The sequence below is a fragment of the Struthio camelus genome, chromosome 2, assembly GCF_040807025.1.
Source record: "Struthio camelus isolate bStrCam1 chromosome 2, bStrCam1.hap1, whole genome shotgun sequence".
Taxonomy (NCBI): domain Eukaryota; kingdom Metazoa; phylum Chordata; class Aves; order Struthioniformes; family Struthionidae; genus Struthio; species Struthio camelus.
Window position 1 is genome coordinate 58,322,942 of NC_090943.1, and position 26,619 is coordinate 58,349,560.

The 26,619-nt window shown below is 42.1% G+C and overlaps 1 protein-coding gene across 6 annotated transcripts in view; it reads left to right on the forward strand.

Moving 5' to 3' along the window:
• The first annotated feature begins 4,363 nt into the window (after window positions 1–4,363).
• The window catches only part of CDK13 (cyclin dependent kinase 13), a 54,092-nt gene continuing 31,836 nt past the window's right edge, over window positions 4,364–26,619 (forward strand). For 4 of the 6 annotated variants that reach the window (XM_068935963.1, XM_068935966.1, XM_068935967.1 and 1 more), the window contains exons 1-5: window positions 4,364–5,751; window positions 15,838–16,443; window positions 20,118–20,285; window positions 21,124–21,263; window positions 26,220–26,390. In XM_068935963.1, coding sequence (XP_068792064.1) covers window positions 4,517–5,751; window positions 15,838–16,443; window positions 20,118–20,285; window positions 21,124–21,263; window positions 26,220–26,390 — 2,320 coding nt within the window. In that variant the 5' untranslated portion in view covers window positions 4,364–4,516. The remainder of the gene's footprint in view (window positions 5,752–15,837; window positions 16,444–20,117; window positions 20,286–21,123; window positions 21,264–26,219; window positions 26,391–26,619) is intronic. The other 2 variants (XM_068935965.1, XM_068935969.1) reach the window with 1 other exon arrangement.

A 26,619-nucleotide genomic window follows, 5' to 3' on the forward strand; every position in this document is an offset into this window, starting at 1 on the left:
TTCATTAGAGTCTGAAATCAGCACTCAAGAAGTTTGGCGGAAAAACAGAAATATGCAAAATTGAAACTAGTTTCAATAGCGTAAGATAACAGAAAAATGTTTATTTTTCAGGAAGTAATGAAATCGCTTTAGTGTTGCAGTTAAGCAGGCCTTGCAGCAGGAGTGTTTTCATCTAAGGCTCTAGCCTAGGTAGAGGTCATATACTTACAAGTTAATAATAAGGACCCGCATAAAATAAAACCAGGAAAATTCACTTGGACATAGACTTCTGTGCACTGCTTTCCAGAGCTCTCTCAGGTTTGCCCAGTTACCCTGCCTTGATTGTATTGTGCTTTTTTTTTTTCTCCCCTCCAGTGCCTATGCTCACTTAAGCAAGTCAGAATAGTAGGTGAAAAATCACTTACCCTTGCAAAACTCTCCTGCGTAACATTAAGCATTACAAAAATTTCGCATGCGTTATTGCAGGAGACGTAATTGGTTTGACTGAATCTTGAACGCCTCGCGTGGCCGTTCTCTGCTCTCGAAGCTGATGCCAAGCGTAAGGCGGGCAAAGTGCAGGATAGCCCTACCCTGAGGGCTGGGTTAGGCCAGAGTGCCGTTCTGCTTCGCGGGGTAAAGAAAGAGCAACAAGCCAAGATTCGAGTTTAGGCTCTTCTAGCCTAAGGATTTAAGTAGTTTTCCAGCGTCTCAGCCAACCTCTGCGCTGTTGCAAGAGAGAGCCAAGCCCAACTCTGCTGATTGGAAAGCTTGGCTTGTAGGCTGACAGTTGCATGGATTTGCTTGCGCTTTGGGCTTCTCTGTATGTTTTCCAAATGCAAGCCAGCAGACAACGCGAACCTCCAAGAGGTAGCTTGTGCTACAGTTTGAGGTGCTGGCTGAGCCGTAGGTGACGGAAGTGTGCTGAAACAGGGCAAAAACAGGCTCTGATGAACCGAGTTGTTGCAGACGGCCGCTTTAACAGTGTTGCGGGTGGGGAAAGAAACAGAAAGGCTAAGTAAAATTGCTTTTAGAAGTGTGGGATTACTGTCTTTTTCCAGCAAAACATCGGACAGACAGATATCTAGCTGGGTTTCTAAAATGAGGATCTTTTGTCTCCCTGTTAAACGTGTGCTTGATCTCAACCCAAAGCTTTATTACTATGGAATTTCCCAAGCGTCTCAGCCAACAGTAGACAGCGAACTCTATTTTATTCTGTTCTTGGTTTCAACTGTCACACTAGAAAAGATGATTGCCCGTGTAGAAGTAGGCTTTCACCTTATAAAAATCCGTCTTTAGTTCAGTACTCACTTGTGAAACAGTTTAAATCATGATCATGATGAATGCACTGGATTTGCTTTGATGATTGGGCTCCTAGAGAACTAATAGGTAAAGCAGAAAGGGTGAAGGGCATCCCTGTGCCCTACTGTGACTAGGCCACTCTATAGGAGTACTGTAGATGAACAAAATGTACAAATCCCACGATCTTGCTGAAGGGAAAAAAAAAAAAGTCTTTATTTTACATGTGTAGGAGACTGTTTTCACCATAATTTGTTATTATGCAAATCCTTAATTTTGATAGGGAATTATCGGTGTCACTGTGTGGAACTAATGACATGCAGAAAAAGGAGAACTGCTTATATGAGTTTCTCTGCTGTATATAGACTTCTAAAGTAAAACAAAGACAATAGAGAGGACAATCCCAAATCTGCTTTATGCCTCTCGCTGTTAAAAGCAGTCAGACCCAGGAAATACCTGCTCTGAATTGCTTCAGTAATATGATGCACCAGCACTTAAGTCATTTAGACTTATGGCAGGTTTGCATAACAGTAGTGCACTGGTTTCTACGGGGAAAAATAACAATGGTTTATCACACACTTTGTCAGCAGCTAGCACAGGTTTTGACGTTCTCCCACCCTGCTCACAAGTTCAGATAAATATTGCAGTGATCTTCTTCCCCCAGCCCGCCCCAAAGCCTACATTCCTGCATTCCCTTTAAGCAGTTTCACACACTGTAAAAAAGGCATTTTTCTTTCCCTCCAGAAAAGGGAATGTGGTGGAACCGCACAGTCGCAAGAGCTATCGAAGAGAATATCCCAGGGAATCAACTCTAGTCGTGTGTTTGCAGCCTGGAAACATCTTTACGGGACATGGGCAGTTCCTACCAAAGCAGGCTTTCATACACAGACTAAGCATGATGAAAAAGTTGCACACACGACAACTTAAGCAAACTCAGTATCTCACAAGTATTTTATTAGGTCTCCTCTTATTGCTACTCTCAGCTGAACTGCTGAGAGAACAAAATACTCCAACACAAATTCACTTTCGACAAGCCTTTAGCAACTTTGCTGATCACAAACAGTAGCAATGACCAAGCAATTTGCTAACAGGAAAGAAACCTTTCTTTGCAGTATGTTTACCTCTTCTTGCATGCATCACTAAACGCTGTCTCTAACCTGCTGCCTTACCTAAGAGAAAAGATAATTTACTCCATCACCTGTAAGTTTTCTTCTGTTTGGTTGGGTTTTTTTTTTTTAATTTTCAGAGTAAACATCTGAGGGAAGGGCCTGAAAATCTGTAGTTGTTCTTTCCTCTCTCACTTCACCATTCTGTACGTTGTAGTACAATTTATGACTGAGCTGGCTAGTAGGAAATTTAGAGTTGCCTCTCACTACATGTCGGGGGAGTCTTTACATTTGTAGCTGAAATAAGCTTTATCATGCAATACAATTCACTCCCAAAGAGACTTAAATAGTTCTCCTCTACTGAACTTTGGTTTTTCTCAGGTGTTTTATGTCTTTCAGCGTAGAAACGCGCAGAAAACTCTTAAGATTGTTTTGACTTCTCTATGTAATACACTCCCCTGCAAACCTGCTATGCCATCCACAACAGTTGGCTCCAAGGGGTTTTGAAAGAGTGGTGACTCTTGGAGCTTCAGAGTGACACTTTTTTTAGTTGTTTATGTTGTTAATGGTTTTTTTTTTCTCCAACCATGAGGACTGCTTAGGATGGTAACGGTGCCAGTTGGGGAAGGTGGGAAAGCTTGAGCGATGTCATTTCCTCCGACACATTATTATAGTCTCTTTAGGCAACTTGTATTTTACCACGGCTTTGGCAGACCCTTTTCAGTCAAAAAAACGAAATGAAGAATAAAATCATGGTGCATATGACTTTAGTGGGGCAGGCGTGGGGCTGCAGACTGACTTGATGAGCATCATGAATTTTCAGCTGCACCCTTCAATCCTAGCCCTTTGCCCTCTGGGGTTGCTGTGCCTCTGTAAGGTGAGCAAGGCAAGCGGGAGCTCTCTTTTTTTTTTTGAAAGGAGGGGGCGGCTGTATCCCCACGGCCAGCGACGGGAGTGGGGGGCCCTCAGGCCGCCCTACAACGGCCGCCTGTGGGAGCCGGGTTTCCCCCCGCCGCTGACCGTAAGATGCAGCGGGCGCAGGGGTGCGGGGCAGGCCGCGGCCCGCGCCGCGTCGCCCATGGCAACGCCGCCACCGGAAGAGCCGCGGCGCCCTTTGACCTCAGCGCCAGGAACTGCCCCTTCCCCTCCTTCCCCCCCCCCCCACCGCGCCGCGGAGCGCACGCACCGCCATTACCGCGAGACGCGGCGCGAGGCGGGGAGGGGAAGCGGGGGGAGGGGCGGCGCGGCGCTCTCGCGAGACTTGGCCTTACCTCCCGGCTGCGGGAGCGCCGGCCCCGAGCGGGATTGGTGAAGGCGCGGCTGCCCCCCCCACCATTCGCCTCCCCCCCCCCACGCTTCGCCGCCGGCCCCCGCGCATGCGCGCCGCGCTGCCGGGCCGTGTCCCCGGTGTGTGTATGCGTGTGTCAGCCGCAGGCAGCGCGGAGGCCGCGCGAGCGCTCCCGGCGGCCGGTGACGCGGGACCGGGCCCCTGGGCCCCGCCGGGCAGGGTAAGGGGATTGGGGACGAGCGGAGGGCCCCGCGTCGCCTCGGACGCCCCGCCACCAGGCGGCCTGACACGGCCTGACCCCGCCGCCCGGCCAGGGCCAGGCTGTGGGAGGAGGAGAAGGAGGAGGAGGCGGCGGCGGCCCCGCGGCCCGCACCCGGCGGCCGCCCCCCCCCTCCCTTCCCCGCGCGGCGGCGGCGCCGCCCGGCGCACGACGAGGCAGCCGCGGCCCGGCATGGAGTGAGCAGGCCGCCGCCAGCAGACACTTCCGTATTGCGGGAGGCCACGCCAAGCTCCCGCCGTCCGGCCCCCTCGGCGCCGCGCCGCCGCCGCCGCCGCGTCCCCGGCCGGTCCCCGCCCGCCGCCCCGGCCCGAGCGCGACCTCCTTATGAGGCGGCGCGGCCCCATGTGAGGCGGCGCCGGGCGGGCGGGCGGGCTGCGAGGCGGGCCGGGCCGGGCCCCGGCGGAGCGAGCGAGGGGAGCGAGCGAGAGAGACCCCGCGGCCGGCGGGGGCCCGGTGTGTCTGCGCCGCGCCGTGTCTCCATGGCGCCGGCATCGCCCTGAAGGAGGCGGCGGCGGCGGCGGCGGATTCCCTAGGCCGCGTCCTCGTCCTCGGCCTTGAGTGATCTCGATGCCGAGCACCTCGGACGCGGCGGCTGGCGGGAGCGGGGGAAGCCGGGGCTGGGCGAGCGGCGGCGGCGGGAGCAGCAGCAGCTCGGCGGTGGAGGCGGCGGCCGACAAGAAGCGGCTGCATCACCGGAGACGGAAGCGCTTCGCGGCCCAGCCGCAGCCTCCCCCCCCGCCGCCGGCCCCTCACCCGCTGCTCTTCCCGCTCCTGCAGCCGCCCCTCCTGCAGCCCCCGCTCCTGCAGCCGCCGCTGCCGCCGCAGTCCCTGCTCTTCCTGGCGGCCACCGGCGCCTCCTCCTGCTGCGGGGACGGGGGGGAGCAGCGGAAGCGGCCGCGGGGCAAGCGGCGCTCGGGCTCCCGGCACAAGCGGCGGCGGGGCCGCGGGGGCGGCGGCGGCGGGACCCAGGAGGCGGAGAAGCGGCGCGGTAGCGGGGGGCTGAGCACCCTGGTGGAGGAGTACGACGACGTGAGCTCCCAGTCCGAAGGGCTGGTGGGCAGCGGCGCGGCCGGCACCGGCGGCGCGGGCAGCGGCGGGGGGAGCCCGGCCTCCTCCTCGGGCGGCGGTGGCGGCGGCGGGAGCCAGCGCCAGCGGGGCGAGTCGGAGAGGAGCAGCCGCTCCCGCCGGGAGCACCGCGGCAGCAGCGGCCGCTCCAAGGAGCGGCACCGCGAGCACCGCCGGCGCGGGGAGGAGAAGCCGCAGCAGGAGGGGGCGGCGGGCCGCGGCGCAGCCGAGGCCTCCTCGTCCTCCTCCAAGTCCCGCAGCCGCCACAACCACACCGGGGGCCAGGACCGGGAGGGACTCAAGAGCAGCAGTAGCGGCGGCGGCGGCAGCGACGGCCGCAGGAAAGGCTCCCTCGCCTCCCCCGGCAGCGGCAGGAAAGAGCGGGAGAGCAAAGCGCACCGGAGCCGGACTAAAGCGGCCAAGGAGCCGCCCTCGGCCTACAAGGACCCGCCGAAGGCCTACCGAGACGACAAGCCCGAGCCCAAGGCCTACCGGCGGCAGCGCTCCTCGCCCAGCCCCGGCCGGGACGACAGCCCGCCGCTGCACCGCTCCTCGCAGAGCCAGCGGAGCCGCAAGTCGCTCAGCCCCGTGGGCGGCCGCTCGCCTCTCAGCCCCTACAGCCGCCGCCGCTCCCCCAGCTACAGCCGGCACAGCTCCTATGAGCGCGGCGGGGATGTGTCGCCCAGCCCCTACAGCAGCTGGCGCCGGTCGCGGAGCCCCTACAGCCCTGTCATCCGGTGAGTGCGGGGCGCGGGAGCGGGCGGGGGGCTCGGCGGGGAGAGGAGGGGAGGGGGGAGCCCCAGGCCGGGCCAGAGGAGAGACTTGCAGGGAGCAACAAAAGCCCTCCCTCTTGCCCTCTCGCTGCCAGAGAGCTTGGGCGGGGGAAGGGGCCGGGACACATACAAAGGTCTTCCTGTCCTGCCTGGAGAGAAGGGGAGACACAAGGCTCTTCTGCAGCTATTTCTATCTCTTAGAGACTATGTAGCTTGAAGAAAATGCTTTTAAAAGCATTAAACAATAAGAGAACGTTTTCAGATGAGACCGCTGCCTTGAATGGAAAGCGACTCTAGGAGGGCAAGGTTTTTGAAGGACCGGTGTTGTTTTTTTTAATTTTTCTTTATAAAATGTGGAGATTCCCAGGTACGTTCTTACATATACTGTGGAAAAGGATGCGTGCTGAATACTTTTGTGCTTGGTTTAATCCCCTCCAATCTAAAGAGGAACCAAACTGAGAAGCAATTCACGTTACTAGTGTTTCTTGTTCTTCAGAGGTCTATAGACAGGTTTAGACTTTGTTTCGCCAGGAAAAGGAGCTAATGTCAAGTTTTGTTAAATTGCCTTTGTGCTTTACGCTACCTATAAAAACATAACAATCTCTTTTCTCGGTAAAGACTACTATAACATATACTGTGTCCATGTTGTATTTGACGTGCCCTTGCAAAGAGTTTTATTACTGTTAATGGGAACTCAGAATGTAAAGTTCAGCATTGCTGTGACTTGTTTAGGTTGTATAGAGAGAAAACAAATAACGTGGACTCTGTCTCTATAATCAGACACAAACAGTGGTGCAGAATTAAAGCACTTTATTTTAAACTTTAAATTCTCAGTGATTTTACTGCTTTTGGTCAATATGTGTTCTTGACGGGAGACTTTTATTTCCCCTATTGGAATCTTACTGTTGCCATGTTGTTTACAGGCTTACTTGTAAACTTAAAGTGAACTTAGATTTGAAATGTATAAGGTGCTTTGTCATTCCCCTGGCAAGAATTTGTTTAAAAGGTATTACCTGGTAGATTGTATGAGAGCTGTTGTCTGGTGTTTCTAATTTTGTATCAGTTACCATTTGGGGTGTCACGCAGCGTATCCAGTGAGAATGCTGAAGCTGTTTCTGTGTTTCACTGACGGTCAGTAAGGTCTGCTGTTCTGGGTGTGCATCAAACGCTGTTGAAAGAGAGAAGTATCAAAACTGCGTCCTACTTTGTTCAGAGGGATAGAACAAAGGTGCCTTTGCAAAAGACCGTGATTGTTTTGAGGTACGCTTGTATGGAATAATTTTGTAAACAATAAGGTGTTTCAAGCAGAAAATACTGTGAGTGCCCCGAAAAAGAGCGGTTTTTTGTTGCTGTTCCATGAGAGCCTGTTACAAGTAGCCAAGGATCCTTTTTTCAAGATGATTTGAATAGCAGAATAGCAGGAATGTTACGGGAATATTCTGACAAAATAGTCTGATTTCCAGGATGTTTTCATTAGATCCTTTTGTCTTGGAATAGGTATGATAACGACGACGAGCCAAACTGTGGCGTGTGAAGTTTGCACTCAAGAATAGCCATGTTAGTCAGACTGATGGTCCAGTTGTTCTGGGATCCTGCCTTGAACAGTGGCTAATAGTGCTGTAGTAGAAGGTGCAGGGGATTTTGTAGTGGACAGCTACAGAACAAAGTGCAGGAAGTGTTTTTTTTCCTGTCAGTAGTGGGGCTCTGATTTGAAGCTTTTTTTTTTTATTATTATTCTCTTTGTCATAAGTGTCTAAACCTTTCTTGAGTTGCAGATGTGTTTCCAAGAGTTAGCTTTGTGACTTCACTCCTTCCTTCCTCCAGTTAAAGTTTAATTTGCATGCAGTAATTTGCTTACTGGATATAGATAAATTATTTCATTAGTTAATGCAGTTTCATTAGTTAATGCAGATTAACTAATGAAAGAAATCAGAAGTGTGAAGGCAAACTTTATTTTTTCTTAATGTCTGCCTATTGTGTGCGAGTTTGTTTTGTTTTGCTTTTTGGTCCCATACGGCTATTATACGTTAATAGTTTTTTGTGGTATTTGGAGGGAAATAACTTAAAAATGGAAGATTATTGTATAATTGTTTTGGTTATTCCAAATTGTGTTGTAATTGTTCACTTGTTACTTGACTCAGTGGTATTGTACCGCTAACCCTGCAAATTTTTGCTGTGCAGTTTAGGTAATAGTGTAGCAGCCTTAGAGTTGATAGAATATAATGGTTTCATGAGAGCGACAGCTTCTCACAGCACCTGTCTTCTTGATCTGGATGATTTAAAGACTTAACTCTGGGCTTGTATCCAGGTATAATGGCGTGAAGACAGTAAGAACTTTGTGTGTTACTAGCTGTTCACTGACTGCAAGTCTGTCTGCTGTTTTCATTCTGTATGTTATATATGAATCTCCAGGAATTACATATTAATTATCTAGTTATTTTGGTTTGTAGAACATGAGAATGAAGTGGTTCTAGCGAGCTTGGAAAATCCATTTATCTAGAATCCTGATCTTCTTTCATCTAGGTCTCTGGGCTGCTCAGTGAGAAACTTCTAGTAAACAGAAGAGAAATAAGTGAAGTCAGCTTCACTCATTTGAGTGTCTGGTTTTCTGCAGCAGCTGTAGCAGAGTGAAACTGATGCGAGTTAGAGTTTTGAGTCGCTGTAGGGCCTCTGACTAGTGTCCTTCAGCCGTATTGCCTGGCGATAAGTTCTGAGCAGAAGCAAAGGCACTAGATGTGTTTTGTGCCCAGAAAAGTATCTTTGAATAGTAAAACTACATGCCTTTGCCTTTATGATAGCAGTAGCCATCTATTTTTTTTTTTATGAAAACTGATTGTTTGAGCTATTTCCACTCATTGGACAAAGCTTTTCCACTGGCTGCTGGTGAAGTTGTAGTCCTTTGTTGTAAGAATTGGTTTAAATACTGCTTTTTTGAATGGGAACTGACTGTACTGTCTGTAATGAACAATATGACTTGTATTTTCTTGTGAGTAGTAACACAATTGTTCTAAAGTAGCCAATGTGCATTTTCAAAATGGAAATTCTTCCATAATACCGAAAGTATGAGGTATTTATTTCTCTACCCATGAACTGACTGGATTTTTAAAAAGCTCACGACACTTAAAATATATATGAGATGCATATGCATGTGCTCACACACACATGTGTATGTAAATATAGAGAGATATAGATGTCTATCTCAGCATGACTGACAAAACAAGCAGGCGCGGTCTCGCTTCGGAACCTAGCTTAGGATGAAAGTGGAGGAAAAGAGAGTTTGTTCCCATAAATTCAGTCAGGTCATATACTCTGTGATCACACATTTAATTCAGTTAGCTGCATGCACGAGCAATCACATTTTTCTAAATGTGGATACACCTACCCATATGGCTGGATAAAAGTAAGTAGGTGGAGCACTGCTAGCATAGTACTACTGCATGCGTGGATGTTGTTTCTAGGAAAAATATGAGATTTCTTTTCTTATTGGTGCTATAGAGCCGTGTCGTTCTGTAGTTGTAGTTGGCCCATGGCGGTGTGGCTCTGTGAAATACATGTTACTTGTGTGCGAAACCAAAGCAAGCGTAGGGAAAATGGTAAAATATGTGTTCAACTAGTAAATGCCGACTTTGTGGGAGAAGCCATGGCTTCGTATACTGGTACCAAACTAGTAATGAGGCTGGTGATTCTGCTTCTGGGTTTAAAGCAGGAGAGGAGATTTTTCAGGCTTTTTTCCCTTCTGTTTGATGAAAAGAGACTTTCCATAGAAAGCTCCTTATTCTTGTTTAGTAAAACTGCGTTTTGCAAAATTTTAAATGTGAAAACATGTTTTCACTGTTGAGAAAAGAACCCAGTGCATATTGAAGCTTTCACTCTATTACGTATTCTGAATTTAGTGAGATTTGTTTTGCTAGTTGGTAGTGAACTTTGCCTTTTGCCCAACCACTGTGACGTGCCTTTCCCTTTCCTCTTCCCTTTTTCTTTTCTTATTGTGGGAAGGCAATTCATTTAAAAAAAGAAATTTTAAATGCGTTTAGAGCACAGAATGAGCTGACTTCCATTCTTGCTGGCTGATCGTTTTGTAGGCAGAGTTCTCAGTTGAGAATACAGGTTATAAAATAGATTTATGAGAGAAAATTAACGTTCAGAATTTTTCAGTGTTCCTACAGTATGTGTATTGGAGAACCTTTTAAAGATTTATGGTTTGAATCAGTAAAACAAGTTATGTAGTCCTCATGCAAGTATGACGTGGTTTCTTGCACAGCTGCTTAGAATACAGCCCTGAACTGGGGACTAGAGAAAATAAATACAATAAATTAACAAGGTATCAAGTGAGAGAACACTTACTGTTGTGGATTGAAGGAGTGAATTGTACGTCGGCCTGCTAGTGCATCATGGAAAAACTCTACTATGATTATGAACTAGAATGTCTTGTCAAGGTGGTTTAAGTTACTGAGTGATTATAAATGTCTTGGAAGATCTGTGGTAAAGCCAATTGATTAAATTTAGGTCTGCCTTTTCAAATATGCTGTGACCTTACCATGCACTGGAAGATGGCAGTGCTTGCACAGTACTACAGCGTTCACTGGTAGTTAACGGTAGTGTTAGGCTATAGCATGTGTTTTACCCTCCTTCTCTTTTAATCAGTTTCTTATTATTCCCGTCTCATTTGGATGAACTCCTTTGTGTTCTCTCTCCTCTAAAAGTACGTAGAGGTAGGACAGGTCAGTTCCGTCGCTGAACTCTGTAGGCCGTGGTATGTTTTGAGCATAATAGGGCTTGCGCTTAGGTAATGCACATAGCTGGCTACTAGCACTTTGGATTTGGTTTGCTCTTAAAGCAGTTAAGAAGAAAAGAGGTTTTTCAGGTGTACAAACAGGCAATGATAACGCATGCCTGTTCTGATTTACTTTTTTACTTTTAAAAGCGTGTATGGGGGAGATGGGAAAGAGGAGCAGGCAGAATAGTGCGACAAGAAAAAACATTTAGGCTAAGTGAGACCTGTGTTCCAGGAAATCCATGTGTAATGACTGTTTTTCCTCCCTCTATACTTTCCAGTATAAAGATAGTAAGAAATAGCGCTCTGAAGTTTTCAGTTACTCTTTGGAATTCCTTCATTTTGTGCTTGAGAATGTAAGTGATGTTATGTTAATATGCATTTATTGTTAAATTCATTAAGGAATCTACTGATTTATACCTTAACAAATGAAGTGCAATAAAACGTTGCGTGGAGAAGAGGAGGAACTTTTTTTGTGTGACACTCTTGAAGCTTGTAAGTGATAACACTGATATCTTAGATACAGTAAGAACATTGCACAAATTAGGCATAGGGAAATGAATAGTAGTCTTTTATGATATCTAGGATGTTAGGCAAAAATTATTATAAAGAAAAAGCTTTGCAACCTAAAACAACAAAAATTTTTTCCTTATTAAGAAAAGTGAATCTCTACCTGCTGCTTTTTTTTTTTTTTTTTATTATTCTAAAAATATGGGGGAAATGATGAGTTTCGACTTTGGAAGGAATTTCTTGTTGCTAGTGCCTTCTTTCCTTATCAGTTTCTGTAATCTGCTTGTCATATGTGTTTTGTAGTTAGTCTTAAACTTTTTTTTTTTCTGGTTCCATTTAATGGCTAGATATAATGTTATGTAATTACTTCAGGTTTGTTTTCAGTTATTCTAGTTTTATTCCTAGTCTCTCTTGTTGCTGTCTCCAGGAAAGAAAAAAGGGGGTTTTATGTCAGAACTCGGTTCTAATGCAGACTAGTCCTATTGATACTTAGGCTTTTGGGGCAAATTGGTTTTCTTATGTTTGCTGGGGTTTTTTACCGCATATAACACGTACTGAAATGCATACATGGTTCAGCGGTGATTTCATAAATGTCCTGAAGTCTGGCGATTATGTTCTATGTAGATATACAAAGCTCTGTGAAGCGTGATAGTATAGCAGTGCAGAATACTTTTCATTCATGGTGCTCATAGAAAAAGTTGACAGCTAAGTGTGGCAGAGGTACTGGTGAATGAGGCAGAATTTTGGGATGCACAAAGGACGAATCATTGGAAGCCATTTATGTGAAACAGTGACTCCGTAGAACTGTGTTCACATGTACATCTCCAGAAGTTATTACAAATGGTTTTATTTCGGAGATTTGGATGTGGCCCTTTATGTTTAGTGTACCCCTTAATCCCTTAAGACTTGGCCACAAAAACTTGGGATTTTTGTTTGTTTGTTTGATTTATGTACTCTTTGCAGCAGAACTTTGTGTTTATAGCAACTATTTTTTTGTTATGGTCTTTGTTTTGTTATGGTAGGTTAAAAACCAGTTGTCCTAACTAAACACAAAATATCTGGGGGCAAATAAACGTCGGGTAAAGTGTTATGTGTGCATGTAAACACGTGTGCACGCACATATATTCCATAGAAATTTGCTGGAGAATTTAGAGAGTACCGCATATTTCGGATGTTTGTCCGGGTGTTTTTTCAGAGTATTTTCTTCAGGGTTAGTGTCCCATTGTCTTGGCAGACATAGGCTGTTCTGCGAGCTCATTTCTGTGCTGTTGTGACGTCGTCCTTTATTTCAAATGAGCGTTAGCTCTTAACAGTGTTACTTGACTGGCTTTATGTATAGGGCACAATTTCTCCCCTCTGATGTGAACTCATGAGTACGTGCTTCTGTAGGAAAGCTTATGAACAGCAGTAGTGTGGGTTTTGTGCCATTTTTATAGAAGGGTGCTTGTACGCTAGTTTTGTTTAGCCTGGAAGTTTCTTGACTTTTGAACTGCCGCTGGTAGAAGAAAGTAAAAATTAAGTATTTGAAAGAGTAGAAGACTGTTAGACTGCTGAAAGCGTTGTTTTTTATTATTGTAACTTGAATAACTAGCGTTTTGACAAAGCCACCTTTTACGTAAGGTTCAGCATCTCTCTGTTCAGTTGAAGATGTTACTGTGTTTTCTGGAGCTCTCCTGCACCTAGCCTTGCGGACGGAGCATGGCATGGGATTCTTGCAAGGGTCTTTGGGATGTCCAGGGAAAATCTGTCTTATTAGCACAGGCATACGTTACCTAATGAAGCATATTTTTTGCTGACATAAAATTAAATCTTAAATAAAATAGTCAATCTTAAGATCAGACATTAGTTTTTCAGCAGACAGTAGTGTTTTAAGCTGCTGCATTTTTTTTTTCTTTAAGTTAATGTGGAATTATGCCCCTATTTCTGTAAGGGACATAGATTAGTTTTATTTATAATAGGCAGCTTTTTAGAAAGAAGTTGTGTTTATAAATGAAGTGGACCTGTTTTTGAAACCTGTAGGGCATATTCTAAGTTTAAAAATGTAATATAGGTAAGGCACGTTGCAATAAGGTCCTTGAGATGGAGGTTCTGTTCGACAACTAACTGTTTCAGTTTAAAATAGCTAATTCAGAACATCAAAATGCACAAGCAAATGTTCTCAAAGACAAGTTGTTGATATGCTCGCAAATGATGCGCTGTTTGTAGAAGTCTGTTTAGGACTAACAGGGCTTATCAGCTTTTACTCGATGCTGGAGAAATGCAATTACACTAACTATACGCTCAGTACGGATCTGTAAGCAATAAACGTCTGCTTGAGATCATAATTCCTCTCAAAGTGGGATGACAGTGCAAAGAGAGCTCTGGCCTAGCATTTTTAGCGTATGTATTATTGGGGTAATCTCAACCCTCCATTTTCTTCCTACTACCCCATCGTAATTCTATATTATGGAACTTTTATTGCAGTTATTGCAGTTTAGCTAAGCCTCTGAAACTTTTCAAAGAAGGTCCAAAATGTGGGATTTAATATTTGGATTTCCAAAATAAAAATGAGAAAAAGAACTTCAGTGGCATGTTTTGTAAGGGAGTAGAAATGAATTTTTAAGGGAATTTTTCTGGTCAATATTATGTTTTTATTCTGCTTTTGACGGACAAGGATATGAATACGTCTCTACAGAGATGTGATTTGCTTAACAAGGCCTAAATACTGACTAAATGTTTAGTGTTAAAAACAAAAGCAAAACATCCAGTTGTCCAGAATCTAAATGCTATTTAGTCCATTCTTTCACTAAAACTTGTACCAAGCCCTTTATTATCTTCTTTTTTTATTTTGAACTAAAACTTTTTATTTTGGTTGAAAACTAAAAAATAATAATAATAAAAAAACAGAATTGTGAAACTTTTTTTTTTTTTTTAAATCTTCTTACTTTATTATCCTGCTGTGCCAGAAAATTCAATTAAAACCTGCTTCCTGGCATGGAGTTGCCAATATTTATCCTGGTGTGAGTTTTTGTTTGTTTGTTTTCTTATAAGTGTCTCTATAGCTATTTGGATCAATTTCAGTTTTATTTATAGTATTTAGAAACTTATGGTATAGTGTATGGTATGCGTACCTATTCTCTGTTTTGAATCACTCCTTACATAATCTTGATTTAACTTTTTATCTTATTCTAAAAAATTCTTTTATATAATGTAGGAAAACTGTATAAACTTGGAAATTGGCAAATACTACACACAAAGTAGAAACATTTTTTTTATACTGTATCAACAGATATTTATTCAGTCAAAGAACTGAAATGTAATTTCTTATGTTGATGGTTAGAATTTTAGTAATTCAATTTTTGCTAACATTTAGTGTGAGATAATAGTGGATAGTCCTGACTGTGGTGATTATAGGTGGTTTTTTTTTCTTTAAATTTTTGGCAGTTTTCATACATTGCTGCTATCTTGTGAACTCTGAAGTTCCTATATCTTGGGAAAGTCTTATTTTCCCAATTGCTTGGGGCCTTTTTTCTTTTTTTTTTGTCCAGCTAATGGATTGACTTTATTTTGTCCTGAGGTCACTTTTTTTTTCCCCCTGCAAATGACAAAAGAAGAAAAATAGTATTTTTTTTTTTTTTCCTCAAGAAAAGAGATTTTCACCAAACTTGAATCAAGATGATACTTAAATCTACTAAATATTCTTGCTATTTTTAATATGGCAATATGGATGTAAACAAATCATTATTTCATACAGTTATGCGTGATAGCAGTGGATTAGGCTATTTGTTCTCCTTAGATAGTTGGGTTTTTTCCTGCCCTTCATCTCAATTATAGTTTCTTCTTCTCACTTGCCATTAATAAAGAACGAGATCAAAACTACTCAGCAAATTAGGATATCCCTCTGAAAAATTGAATAAAAATTAATTCATATTAATGATACTTTTAAGCAGTTAAAGTTTGCTTTTGTAGCCGTTAAGATTCTCTCCTCTCTCCCCTTGTTCTAGACTGTTTTCCCACTATGTTTTTGTAGACAGCTTAGATGCAATTTTTTCTTCCTTTCTATTAGTCAGTCTTCTAATTCCAATGTAGCATAATGCTACTTGTGGGTTATGTTTGCTTATTAATAGATATAAAAAAATAAGTGCAGGGAACTCTTTGGATGGAAAAAGAGTACAGTTAAATTTTGAAAAACGAAAGCTAAGGTTTATTGCTCTGTTACATTGCATCTTTTAAAATTCAGTATTATACCTCAGGTAAATTTATTGACAATTTTAAAGTAAAACTTTAGAAGTTTCTACAATTACTGCTTCAGTATTGTATTTATATTTTTTATCACATTGGAACACTTTCATTTTGTTGCTGGTTCTGGTTGTGTAGTCAGCTTAAATTTTAACGGATCAATGTTGCGTATGTTAAAGGAGGTTATGTAAGTTGCTTAGCATCAGATATTCTTTAAAGCAGAAAAATATTTCTAACGTGTAGTGAGGAAAGAGGAACGCTTCTCTCCCATGAGGTATACTTGTATTTTTCAGTTCTTTGATGGGAGAAACTTTCACATCTAAGAAAGCTTTAACGTTTTCTAACAAACCTGTCCAGATGTAGAATCTTAATTTATTAACTCTGTTAGGTTTTTTTTATTGCGTAGTCTTCCCAATTTCATAGACTTTTGTTCATTCGATACGCATGGCGATAGTGGCTACCAAATAAACGTTTATCAAAAAGGCAGATACGCTGAGAAAGAAACTAGACCAATTTTAACTGGCTAAATCTTTACTCTTTTGAATCAGGAGATCAGCAAAATCTCGAAGCAGAAGTCCGTATTCATCAAGGCACTCAAGGTCTCGTAGCAGACACAGGTTGTCTAGATCCAGAAGTCGTCATTCAAGTATTTCTCCGAGTACACTGACTCTGAAGAGCAGCCTTGCTGCTGAGTTGAACAAAAACAAAAAAGCAAGAGCTGCGGAGGCAGCCAAAGCCAGTGCAAAAGCTTCAAACACTTCTACACCTACCAAGGGAAACACTGACACTGCTGTAAGTGCGCCTCAAGTGAACAATGTAAAGGACCTGAAGAAAATAAAAATTGAGCAGACACCTTCTCCTACAAGCGGTGCAAATTTGAAAAATGATAAGGCGAAAGTGAAAGTCTCTCTTCCAGAAACAAAAGGGGAAAATAATTTAATTGCAGAGAAAGTTACTAAGCAGAAAGCTACAGCAGTAAAAGAGACTAAATTAACTGTTGTAAAACAGCAACCGGCCACTGTAAAAGAGAAAAGCAAACCAAGTACACCAAGTGTAGCAACGAAGGAGAAGGATCGAAATGTTGCACTACCAACCTCCACACTGCCACCCTTGCCTTTGCCTCCCACGCTGCCTGAAGATAAAGATACAGATAGGTGAGTTGGGACACAGGTTTGTTCTGGGGGTTGGTTTGTTGTTTGGGGCATTTTTCTTTAAAGAACAGATACGTGTAATCCTATTTGTTGGATCAGACTGTTGCATTAGGTAGATTATTCTTGCTCTTTAGTTGTTTAAGATGGTCCTTATTAGTGAATTGAAGGAATGTTATGCTAAAATGAAAATAACGTACTGAAAAAAATGTTGGGAAAATAAGGATTTACTCTAGGAGGAATCTTTCAATAAAAGACTGAAGAGTTGATAAAATTTTAGGTACGTGATGGTTTCGTGAATAATGCACGCACAAAATTCAAGATTTCAAGTTAAGTGCAAATGTACATGCTTGTGAGAAAAAAGATGAATTCAATAGCTGTGTCTGAAAAAACTTTCTCTAATTAGCTGAGATTTGAGGCAAAGATTCTCTTCCCTTTGAATGGCAATTGTTTTTATAGCTGTGCACTGTTTTAGTGTAACTTACTTCAGAGATCAGTATTGTTTTGTGTGTATATGTGATGGAAGTGAGGTTCATGGCTTGTTGATCATGTTCACTTTGGAAGCCTAAAAATCTGTCTGTAGTGAAGAAATTCATATCTGTATTCCAAGTGTCGCCTGAGTTTAGATTGCATTAAGGCTCTTCATAGCCCTCATGGAGAATGTTTGCTATTATTTTTATTGGAAAGTTACACAATTGAGCTGTTTTGTCTTTTGGTTTTGGTATTGAAAAATTAGAAAAATAGAAATAGAAAAATTGCTTTTGGTATTACTCATTGTGTTACGTCTCCCATATATATGAGAGATCATCATCTTACAACATATAAAACAATTTCTCAGCACTGAAGTAATAACTGATAGTGTGATATAGCTGTGTAAAAACTCAGGCTGTAAAAGAGCAACTCAAAACATTATGAAATACTTTATTTCATATTTCCTATCTGTTAAACTAGTTTCTTGTCTCCTGCTCTTTGAAAAGCATCTAGTATCTGATTAGTAAAAGTTTTAAGCAGAGGTGTAAATGCTTCTCTTTGTATTTACCAGCAGCTTAATGCAGAGAGTTAAACATTAGGATGCCCAGGGTTTGATGAATAAACACAACCTAACAAGGTATTAGACCTTTTTTTAGTAACAAATGAGAAATTGTTTCTTGCCTTTCAGCTCTCTAGCAAACGTCATTCCAGTTGTTCAGAATTACATCTCTGTGGTGGATGTACAGATGCATTTATTACAAAGCCATCCTCTATAGATAAATGGGATTTCTGACGCTGTTGTTTGAAAGCAAGATTCATTGTTTTAACTAAAAGCTAGGTGGTCATATAGGGACTATAGTTGATGGCTGGCTTTGCAGTGTTAGCTGTGGTAGTGTGAAATGAGATTTCTTAAAGATGACTACTTTCTTGTAACTATTTAGTATTTTTTTTTAAAATCTAAGAACTGTTTTAACTACTGTTAAACTACACATATAAGCTTATATAGTTTATTTGTGCAGTTTAATAGTAGGTATATCGGAATTCAGGCTCATTTTCCTTTGCAAAAAAAAAAAAAAAAAAGGAGGACGCAGGGAAGCTTAATGATAGTGAACAGCTGCATTTGAAAGATTAATGGCAAGAGTACAGAATATCATTAATGCTTTGCTTTGTTTTGCCTGTATGATGTTCTAGGCTTGGGATCAGAATGGTTATGATTGTAAGTTACAACAAACCGTAAGTCATCAAAGAAGAATGATCTGTTTTTGGTGGGGAGGGGGGCAGCAACGGTGTTTACCTTGGACTCACAGTTACTATGGGGAAATTGTGCCAACAAAGAAAGCTTGATGCTCTGTAGAACTGGCTGGCTCCTAATGTACTGTCAGCTGTGAAGTTCAGTAGGAATCTGATAAACCCACAAATAAACTGCCTATAGGAGCAGCAGTGTTGCAAAACCACTGCATAGGTTAGCTGAAAGGGGAAACTGTTTTGGTGGTCAACAGGGTGTGATTTAACAGACTTGGAAAAAGGCTTTTCTTGGCTGCTTCTGTTTTCATGTACTTGTTTTGAAACCTGCATCAGAACCTCCTGTATGTTGTACTCTCACTAACACTGAAAGCTTGGGTGCAGAATTGCTAGACCAATGCAGGTATTTGAACTTCAAAATTAAGAATTTTTCTTTACCCTGATGAATACTTGCTGTGTTCAAAGGTGGTTTGCGTTTTTAAAGCGCATCAACCATTTTATCTGTGATGAGGACAGTATATGCTTCCTTGAAGTTCCTCTTTGAATTCAGGCAGTGGCAGCTTGAGAAATGTTAGAAGACGTTCACGTGTTGTATTTTCATGCTGAAGCATAGACACAAGCCAGACACTGGAATGCTTTACTTAAATATCTATAGATTGCTAATTGCATTAAATGTAAGAAAGAATGTGTGCATTCTTCGTGATGAGATACAGAAAGTTTTTCCGAAGTAGATGTGAAGTTGCAGAAAAAGCTCCATAAAGGTTCCCAGAGGAGGAGGATGCCAGTAGAATAGTGTGACTTGGCAAATGCAGCAGTCTTGGAAAATACTCTCCCAGAGTTACGACAGAGAGTTTTCTCCATGCATTGACAAAGTTTGGAGTTTAAAGAGAGTACTGTGAGAGTCCTATGCTGGAGGAACAGTTACATGGTTGTATATAGTTCAGAGATAGTAATGATTTTAAATTGTTGGATATAGGATACTGCGAAAAGCTAGGTAAACTAAAGGAACTTCTGGTAAAGTGGAACTACATGCTTTAAAAACATTCTGCATGAAGTATGATATTTGCAGAATTTCCCCATTAGAATAGGAAGAGTATCTCTGGAATTATTGTTTGCAATAATTGTTATGGAAATACATTGCTGTACATATATTTGGGAGATTATTGGGGCAGAGACTGACCGTTTTTTATAACCAGTCTTAGTTAGCCAACAGATACTGACAGCCAAAGGCATCAGTAACCATGGCAGAAGACAATTGAATCAATTTTTCACCTGATTTTTTTTTCACTTTATTTGCATGTCGATCCCTAGAAGTATTGAATCTGAAGTGTTTCTGTGAATATGAGAGATTGTTGGAATCTGTGAATGACGTGGTGTGGATTGCCTCATAATAACCTGCAGTTTTTGCAACCATGCAGCTAGTTATCTTTGCAGAGCAACATTATATTGCATTGGATTGGGATAATCTTATCTCATGTGGGAAGTCAGTTGGAATACAGATTCCACCTCTGCATTTCTGATATCGAGCGGCAACAGAGCCCTAGGTATTCTTGATAATCTAGGCTCTGAGCTTTAAAAAAAAAAACAAAAAAAAAACAAAACAAAACTTGCGTGACAACAGAATTCTGGCCTGGAACCTACATGCGCTTGTTGTTCTGGCTGGTAAGGCTTGCTACATCATCCGACTTCAGCTTTCACCAGAAGTGTGAGGTCTTAAAATCTGACTTCACAATTTTTGTAGAATTTCAACAGTTAGCTGTGCATCTTTCAGAGCGCTGCTTGCTAGCTGTTTATAAAGCGTAAATCAAAGTCCTGCAAATTCTAAGAGCAGAGATTACGATTGTTCATGGATCAACAAACGTGGAATATACTAAAGAAAATAGTAATTCTAATAGGTTTTCATGTATGTATTTTAATACCATCGTACTGTGTTCAACATACTAGTAAATTTGTGGTTTTTTTAATAGTTTACGAGAGAACCTTTCAGTGAAGTCAGTTAAAGAAGCAGAGAAGAAACTTCGCCATCTGCTTGCAGACTTGCCACTCCCACCTGAGTTGCCTGGAGGAGTTGACTTATCCAAAAGTCCTGAAGAAAAGAAACCAGCAGTTCAGTTACACAGCAAGAGGAGACCGAAGTAGGTTTAGTAGACTTTCTTTAAGTGTATTGCTTGAGTAAAAATGATGGTTTCTTTCAAATGTGTTCTGTTGAAAATGTTTATACTTTTTTGTTACTTCCTTAATAGTCATGAGGTGTGAGTCAAAGTGCATGGTTTATTGCCACTTAACGTATTAAGCCTGTTATGTAATAATGTCTTACTTAGTTTTGAGTTTTCTTCAGGCTTAAGACAGTCCTTAGGTTTATTAGCACTGCCAGGGTTGGGGACTGATAAAGAAGAAAGAATTATGTCACTTGTGCAAACCCTGGTGAAATCTCATCCCTTATTTATAAATATCTCTGGTTTTGTTGTGTTTGATTTTCTTGCTGCTGTTACTTGTTTTCAGTTCCGTACTGCACAGTGAGAAGCAGGTGAACAGAAGTAGTAGACAGAGAATAGTCCGTTGGGGCAAGCCTGCTGGTCGTTAAACTATACGATTCCATCCTGGATAACAAGTGTATAAACTTGCTTGGGCCATCCATGGCTTTGCTATAAAATCCAATGCAAACTATTTCAAATATATTTCACTTCTGCAGTGTTTACAGTTCCCTCGTTTTGTAACAACAGAGCTACGATATTTGCATGGCAAAGAGAAGCTGATTTGAAAGATTTTACAAAAAGTGAATTATTTTTGTCTAAGCCAAACAGATCAACCAACTGAATTTTGAAAGTTCATTTATTTAAATGTTTAAAACTCTTTTATGTTCAAAGAAGCTGTGACACAAAAAGGACTTAATTAAAAAAATAATTCACAATTTAGAGGAGTAAGTTTTTTCTTTTTAAGGTTGTATTCGTAGAGATGCTTATTGTTTTCTAGAATATGTGGACCACGACACGGTGAAACGAAAGAAAAAGAAATAGACTGGGGAAAGCGCTGCGTGGATAAATTTGACATCATTGGGATTATTGGTGAAGGCACTTATGGGCAAGTTTACAAAGCCAGAGATAAAGACACAGGTAGGTTCAAAAATATAAACGTACTACTGCAATTCTAAAAATCAACAGTTGTTTTGTTTTTTTGGTATATTGAATAAAATTTGTGGTATTCTGCCCCCTAATGTTCGGAAAGTGTGTGCGTGTGTTTGTTTTTATCTAGTATTTGTCTAAATCAGAAGTTATCTTTTGCTGTCTTGGAAAATCATTTAACCTGTAAAGTTAGTGGGTAGAAGCATAAGTTCAATAGTTTTGATCAAGTTCATTTATTTATTTTTCTATTTTTAAGCTTTGATGCTGTGCACACGGTTGAGGTAGTGAAGAAGAGAGAGGCAAAAGCTGTATGGAAACAAAATGGCGCCGTAGGCAGGGTGATACAGAGTAGTGAAGTTTGTAAGGGGATGCAAGGGTGAAAGAAGCTCTTCACCACTTAGCTGTTTTTCTTCTTTGTACTCTGATAGTCACTAGCAGATAGTTGGGAGAGAATCTCCCTCTGTACCTGGAGGCCCTGAAAAGATGGATGTTGGGTTCTTGTCTTGCAGTGAGTGTATCATGTAACTAACTTTATAACAGTGAAATAATTTTTAAATTCCGTGTTATGTTAAACTGTTGCTCAAATGAGCAAGCATTCACCACTGTAGCAGTATATAAGACCGTTGTCAGTACTTCTGAATAGAAAATGCGTTGAAATGGATTCTTGCTGTCCTTGCTGTCTTGCTGTCCTTGGCTGGATTGTTTTATGTTCAATTAGTAGTCTGTGACTACTAGCCTTTCTGGTTTATTTATGCATACCTTGAATAGTGAATGATCTTCTGCTTGAGCAGTACCTGAAGCACGCACGTAGGCTCACATACCAGCTTCAGTTCTCTGCTCTCCAGAAGAATCAACAGCGTGATTATACTTTCTTTTGAGTTCTTCACCTCGGCTTATCTGAGTTTGCAGACTTCAATTCTTACCTTAAGTGGAACTGTCACAGATTTTATTTTTACTTCTTACCTTGGAGCCACTGGAAATCATTGTTAGGAGCTTTTTCCTACTCTCCTGCAATTCTATTCTTTGTGCATTTAACTTTCTAATGCCATCCTAACCATATTGGTCTCTTTGGTAAGCTTGAAGGGTATCTGCGTGTGGTAATCATTTCTTATCTTCCTGTAGTAGTTGTTGCTCTCTGTATTAAATGGGCCTAAACAGAGCAGCAAATGTTGCATTAGCTTTGAATTCAAACCATGTGCTAAAAGTGGCATCGTGCCCTTTGAGCTACCTTGTGACATGCTCTGCGTTGGGCTTTCAAAGCAATTGGATTGAAGAGGGAAGGCCAAGCTGTTGGGTCAGCTCGGAATTGGTCTCTAAAACCACACCTTAGAAATGTGGCTTTGGAGGATGGAGTTAGTTCAGATCCATGGTCTGTTCTTGGTGAATTCTTCCAATACCAAGAGAGGAGAATTTGCATTTCTGTGTAATGGCAGCTATCTTGAGACTCTTTGGCTATAACAGCTACTGATGAATCTTGTCAGAGCGTTTCAGTGTTTGTTGTGCTTGCAGCAGTTGCTCCTTGCACAGGTAGCCTGCCCAAAATTAAGGCCTATCGGAGTTTGCTTTTCTCATTTTTGCAGCCTCTGATGTTATAGTGGAAGCAGGTTCTACAGTATCTGCGCTACTGCCTTCTCTGGAGCAGTTGTTAGGAGCGCTTAGAAAACCACGCAAATGGTTTTTTTAATACGTTCAAAAGATGCAAAGATGTCTTTAAGTCCTGTGTTATTCCAGTTTTCCTGTAGTTTGCTACATCTTCTTTTAGGTATGACCTGAGAGGCGTTATCTTCTGAGGTTACATCATTAAGACATGCTGGTTTGAAAGAGACATAAGCTGTAATATTAGGATCTCCTTCCCTCCCTCCTCCTCATCGCAACCTTAGCTTTTTGTCATGTCTGGTTTATGCTATGCTTTGTCTGACAGGTCACCATAAAAGCCCCTAAATGTTACAGGAGTTCACAAACAACATCTTGGTGTCCTGAGTTCCAATGGCAGCATCTGTTTTTGACCAGCACTGGCAGAAGGGAAGGGCTTGACTATGCATGCTTATTACCTTAACCCTCTCCATAAATTTTTTCGTGGTAACAGCCCTGTAAAGTTGAATGCTTACATCCACATGTCAGTGTCTCTACGTTGCTTTCTTCTAGGGATGTCACGGATGATTATCTCTGCTGACTCTTATTCTTTTCCTTCAATGTTAGTTTCCAGCTGAATCTGTGTGGCATACTGCAGTGCGATATACTGTATATGTACCATATGTACTGGTGTAGGATAAGTCCTTTTTAGAGCTAACAAAGATAACTGTGCTTTCATTAAGCTTTCCACTGAAGGGAGTGGTTGAGTTGGCATACAGTTCTTAGATATCCTCCATCATGAGTAGATTGCACTGCTGCCATTTTGCAGAATCTACAGCTTCATCCAGCCCAGCCTGCAGGTAAACAAATGAAGAAAATCTTTCCTCGCAGTATATATGGAAGAGAGTTAAATATGGCAGCGATATGTCTGCTAGCAGGATTTGTAAGTGTACTGATGAATTTGAGACTTCTTCAGTTGTCTGCCTCCTGTCTTGAACTGTCTAGTACTTCTGACCTAAATGTTATACCTAAATGTTTTGACGAAATTATCTTTTTTTTTTCAGTCTCTCTGCTTCAGGATTTTGTAATAACGTTGAGGCTGTATTAGTAGAGTCAGATGGGACCAGGAGCACAATTTATGGTTTATGTTTATCAGTATAGGTGCTCATACTCTCCTAACGGCAGCTGGGTTATAGAGTTGCTCATAATTTTAGTCTTGCACCTTACCCGAGGAGAGTCAGTCTTCAGCCTGAGATTTTCCCCTTGAGGGAAAATAAGCCTTCAGGGCTTGTGCTATCCGAGGCATTGCATTTAGAGGGAAACTCTCTGAAAGGTCTTTCCAGTGACTTGGAGAAGGAAACGAACCTTGTCTCTTCCAGAGCCTAAGTGGTCCTGATGCTATTGGTATCTTAGTCCGTCCGTTGGCAAGGGGAAATTTCCAAAGATACGGTGCTTTCACTTTGGCCAGCGTTCCTCAGCACTGTGCCTCCTGCCATTTGAATCAGGCCTTATGAGGCTACACCTGAGAGACCACTCCCTGCTCACCCATCCAGTTGGGAAGGTTAAGGATATGCCTTTCCTCTATGGCTTTTGTGTCCAGATCTGTGCAGTAAGTCCCAATATGTCAGCAGCAATCTTCTTGACCTGAGCTTAGCCAAAGGTTTTTGGATACTGGCGTCACCTGTGCTTTTTGGTAAAAGGCCTAGAGTCCTGCCTGTCTTCACAGACAGTCTGATACTCTGCACAGAGGTATGTTACTTACCTTCTCTGCTCCGTCCACACAAGGCTGTAGCTGAAGAGGACTGTCTTTCTATCTGCTCTGTTTTGGCTGCTCTCTCTTCCCTGAACTTGCTAGTGAATGAGAAATATCTGACATTCTGCCATCTTAGAGCAATGTTTTCTGAATAGCTTGATAAGTCTTTTCCTCCATCAAAGATCATTCCTCAGTGGGATCTAAACCAGTTCACATGCTCTGGATGACTAAGCGATTTGAACGGATGACTGCCTCTTCCCTCCTTCGTTTCTGATGAATACAGTTTTCCAGAGGTGCTCACTTTGTCAGGAAGTATTATAGCAGAGGTCCCTTATTTTAGGGGACCATCTTCTCAGAAATATTCTGAGACAAGAAATCAGTTTGTGCATTTTTTTTTTTTTTTGGTCTTAGCAACTTATTTTTAAAATTCTTTTTCTGTATATAAAGTACCTGTTCTGGAGATGAGATATACTCTTTTTGTCAACAAAAGACTAAGCATTCTGGAAGGCTTTTTGCCTTACTTAGGGGGGGATTGGTTAAATGAGCAAGAGACCCTTTTAGAGGCTAACTCCTACTTGAGTCAGTTACGAGACCGCAAAGGTGGTTGTGACTTTGAATTGCTGTTGCTGACCTCCTTGTAGAACATCTCCGTTCCCAAGATACCCATGGAGCTTTTGTTCATGCCTTCTGATCAAGCCCTTGGCAGAGCAGTCCTTAACTGTTACTCAGTTAGGAACTCTGGTACCCTTTTTCATTCCGATGTTTTATGAGCAATGTTGTTTGGTGTTGCTTGTAATGTGAATTTACGTGTAGCCACTGGAAAGAAAGGTTAGCTGCCTGTAACTGTTCTTTAACGTGTTTTGTCTGTACAAATGTACGTTGGCAAACCTAATTCCTCCAAGTCTATGCAGGACTTTTAGGAGTTCTGAGGCAAGGATGTGCTTTTCCCTTCTAAGAGCCATATGGCTCTTACAGTGTAGAGCAAGAGCATATGGCTCTACAGTGTAGAGCAAGAGAGGAGTTTCCTGTGCTTCTGCAAGTACTTCATTAAAATGTTAACAACATTTAAATTCTTCTGACTTTCAGTGCTTGCAGTGGAAAAACTTTGGGTTTAAATGTATTTATTAGATAACTGCACATTTTAGGTACAGACTAATAGTGAATAACTTTCTAGTCCTTGTAAAACACATGCTCCTCACTGAAGGACAGGAAGGTGAGAAGAATTTTTTTCTGCATTCTGACCTGTGGTTATATGGTAAGAAGAAATCTATATTAGACATAGGCCTCTGACTCTAAAGCTACTGTTGAGAGTCAATAGTACCTGTGGATTTACTGATAGACCCAGTGTGGCAGATCAGGTCACAGGTAAGTGAGGTATTGAGGAGGAAGAGAGGCTTAATAGTGGTTAGCTGAAAACTGTCTTTTATAGTTTCACTTCTCTATGTGACCGTTTTCCAAAATTGGCCAAGTTTTATTTCCCTTTGGCATAACGTTGATGCAAGCACCAAAATGTTGAAATTTGATTGTGTTATTTCTAGTCAGAAATCGACTAAGAATGGAAGAGGGTGAATCCCATAGTTTGTTTGCTAGTCTTAATGTTTTGTATTTAAATTTTCTCTTAGGCGAAATGGTGGCACTAAAGAAAGTACGTCTGGATAATGAAAAGGAAGGGTTTCCAATTACAGCTATTCGGGAGATTAAGATTCTTCGACAGCTTAATCACCAAAGCATTATTAATATGAAGGAAATAGTGACAGATAAGGAAGATGCTTTGGACTTCAAGAAGGACAAAGGTATGTGCACTACCACAGCGGGGTAGTTCTTTGTAGCAGTAGGCTGCTGTGCGGGGCCTGAAAAAAGTTTCAATAAAAATGTTTGCAATTTGTGACCTGGAACAAGGGGTTATAATGTGACATGGTTACTACTAGAAGTCCTTTACTTAACTCAGTGATGCTTTTTGCTCATAGAAACATTTTTTGTGAATATTCTGTGGAGTAAAAGATTTCTTCCTATTACTTGATT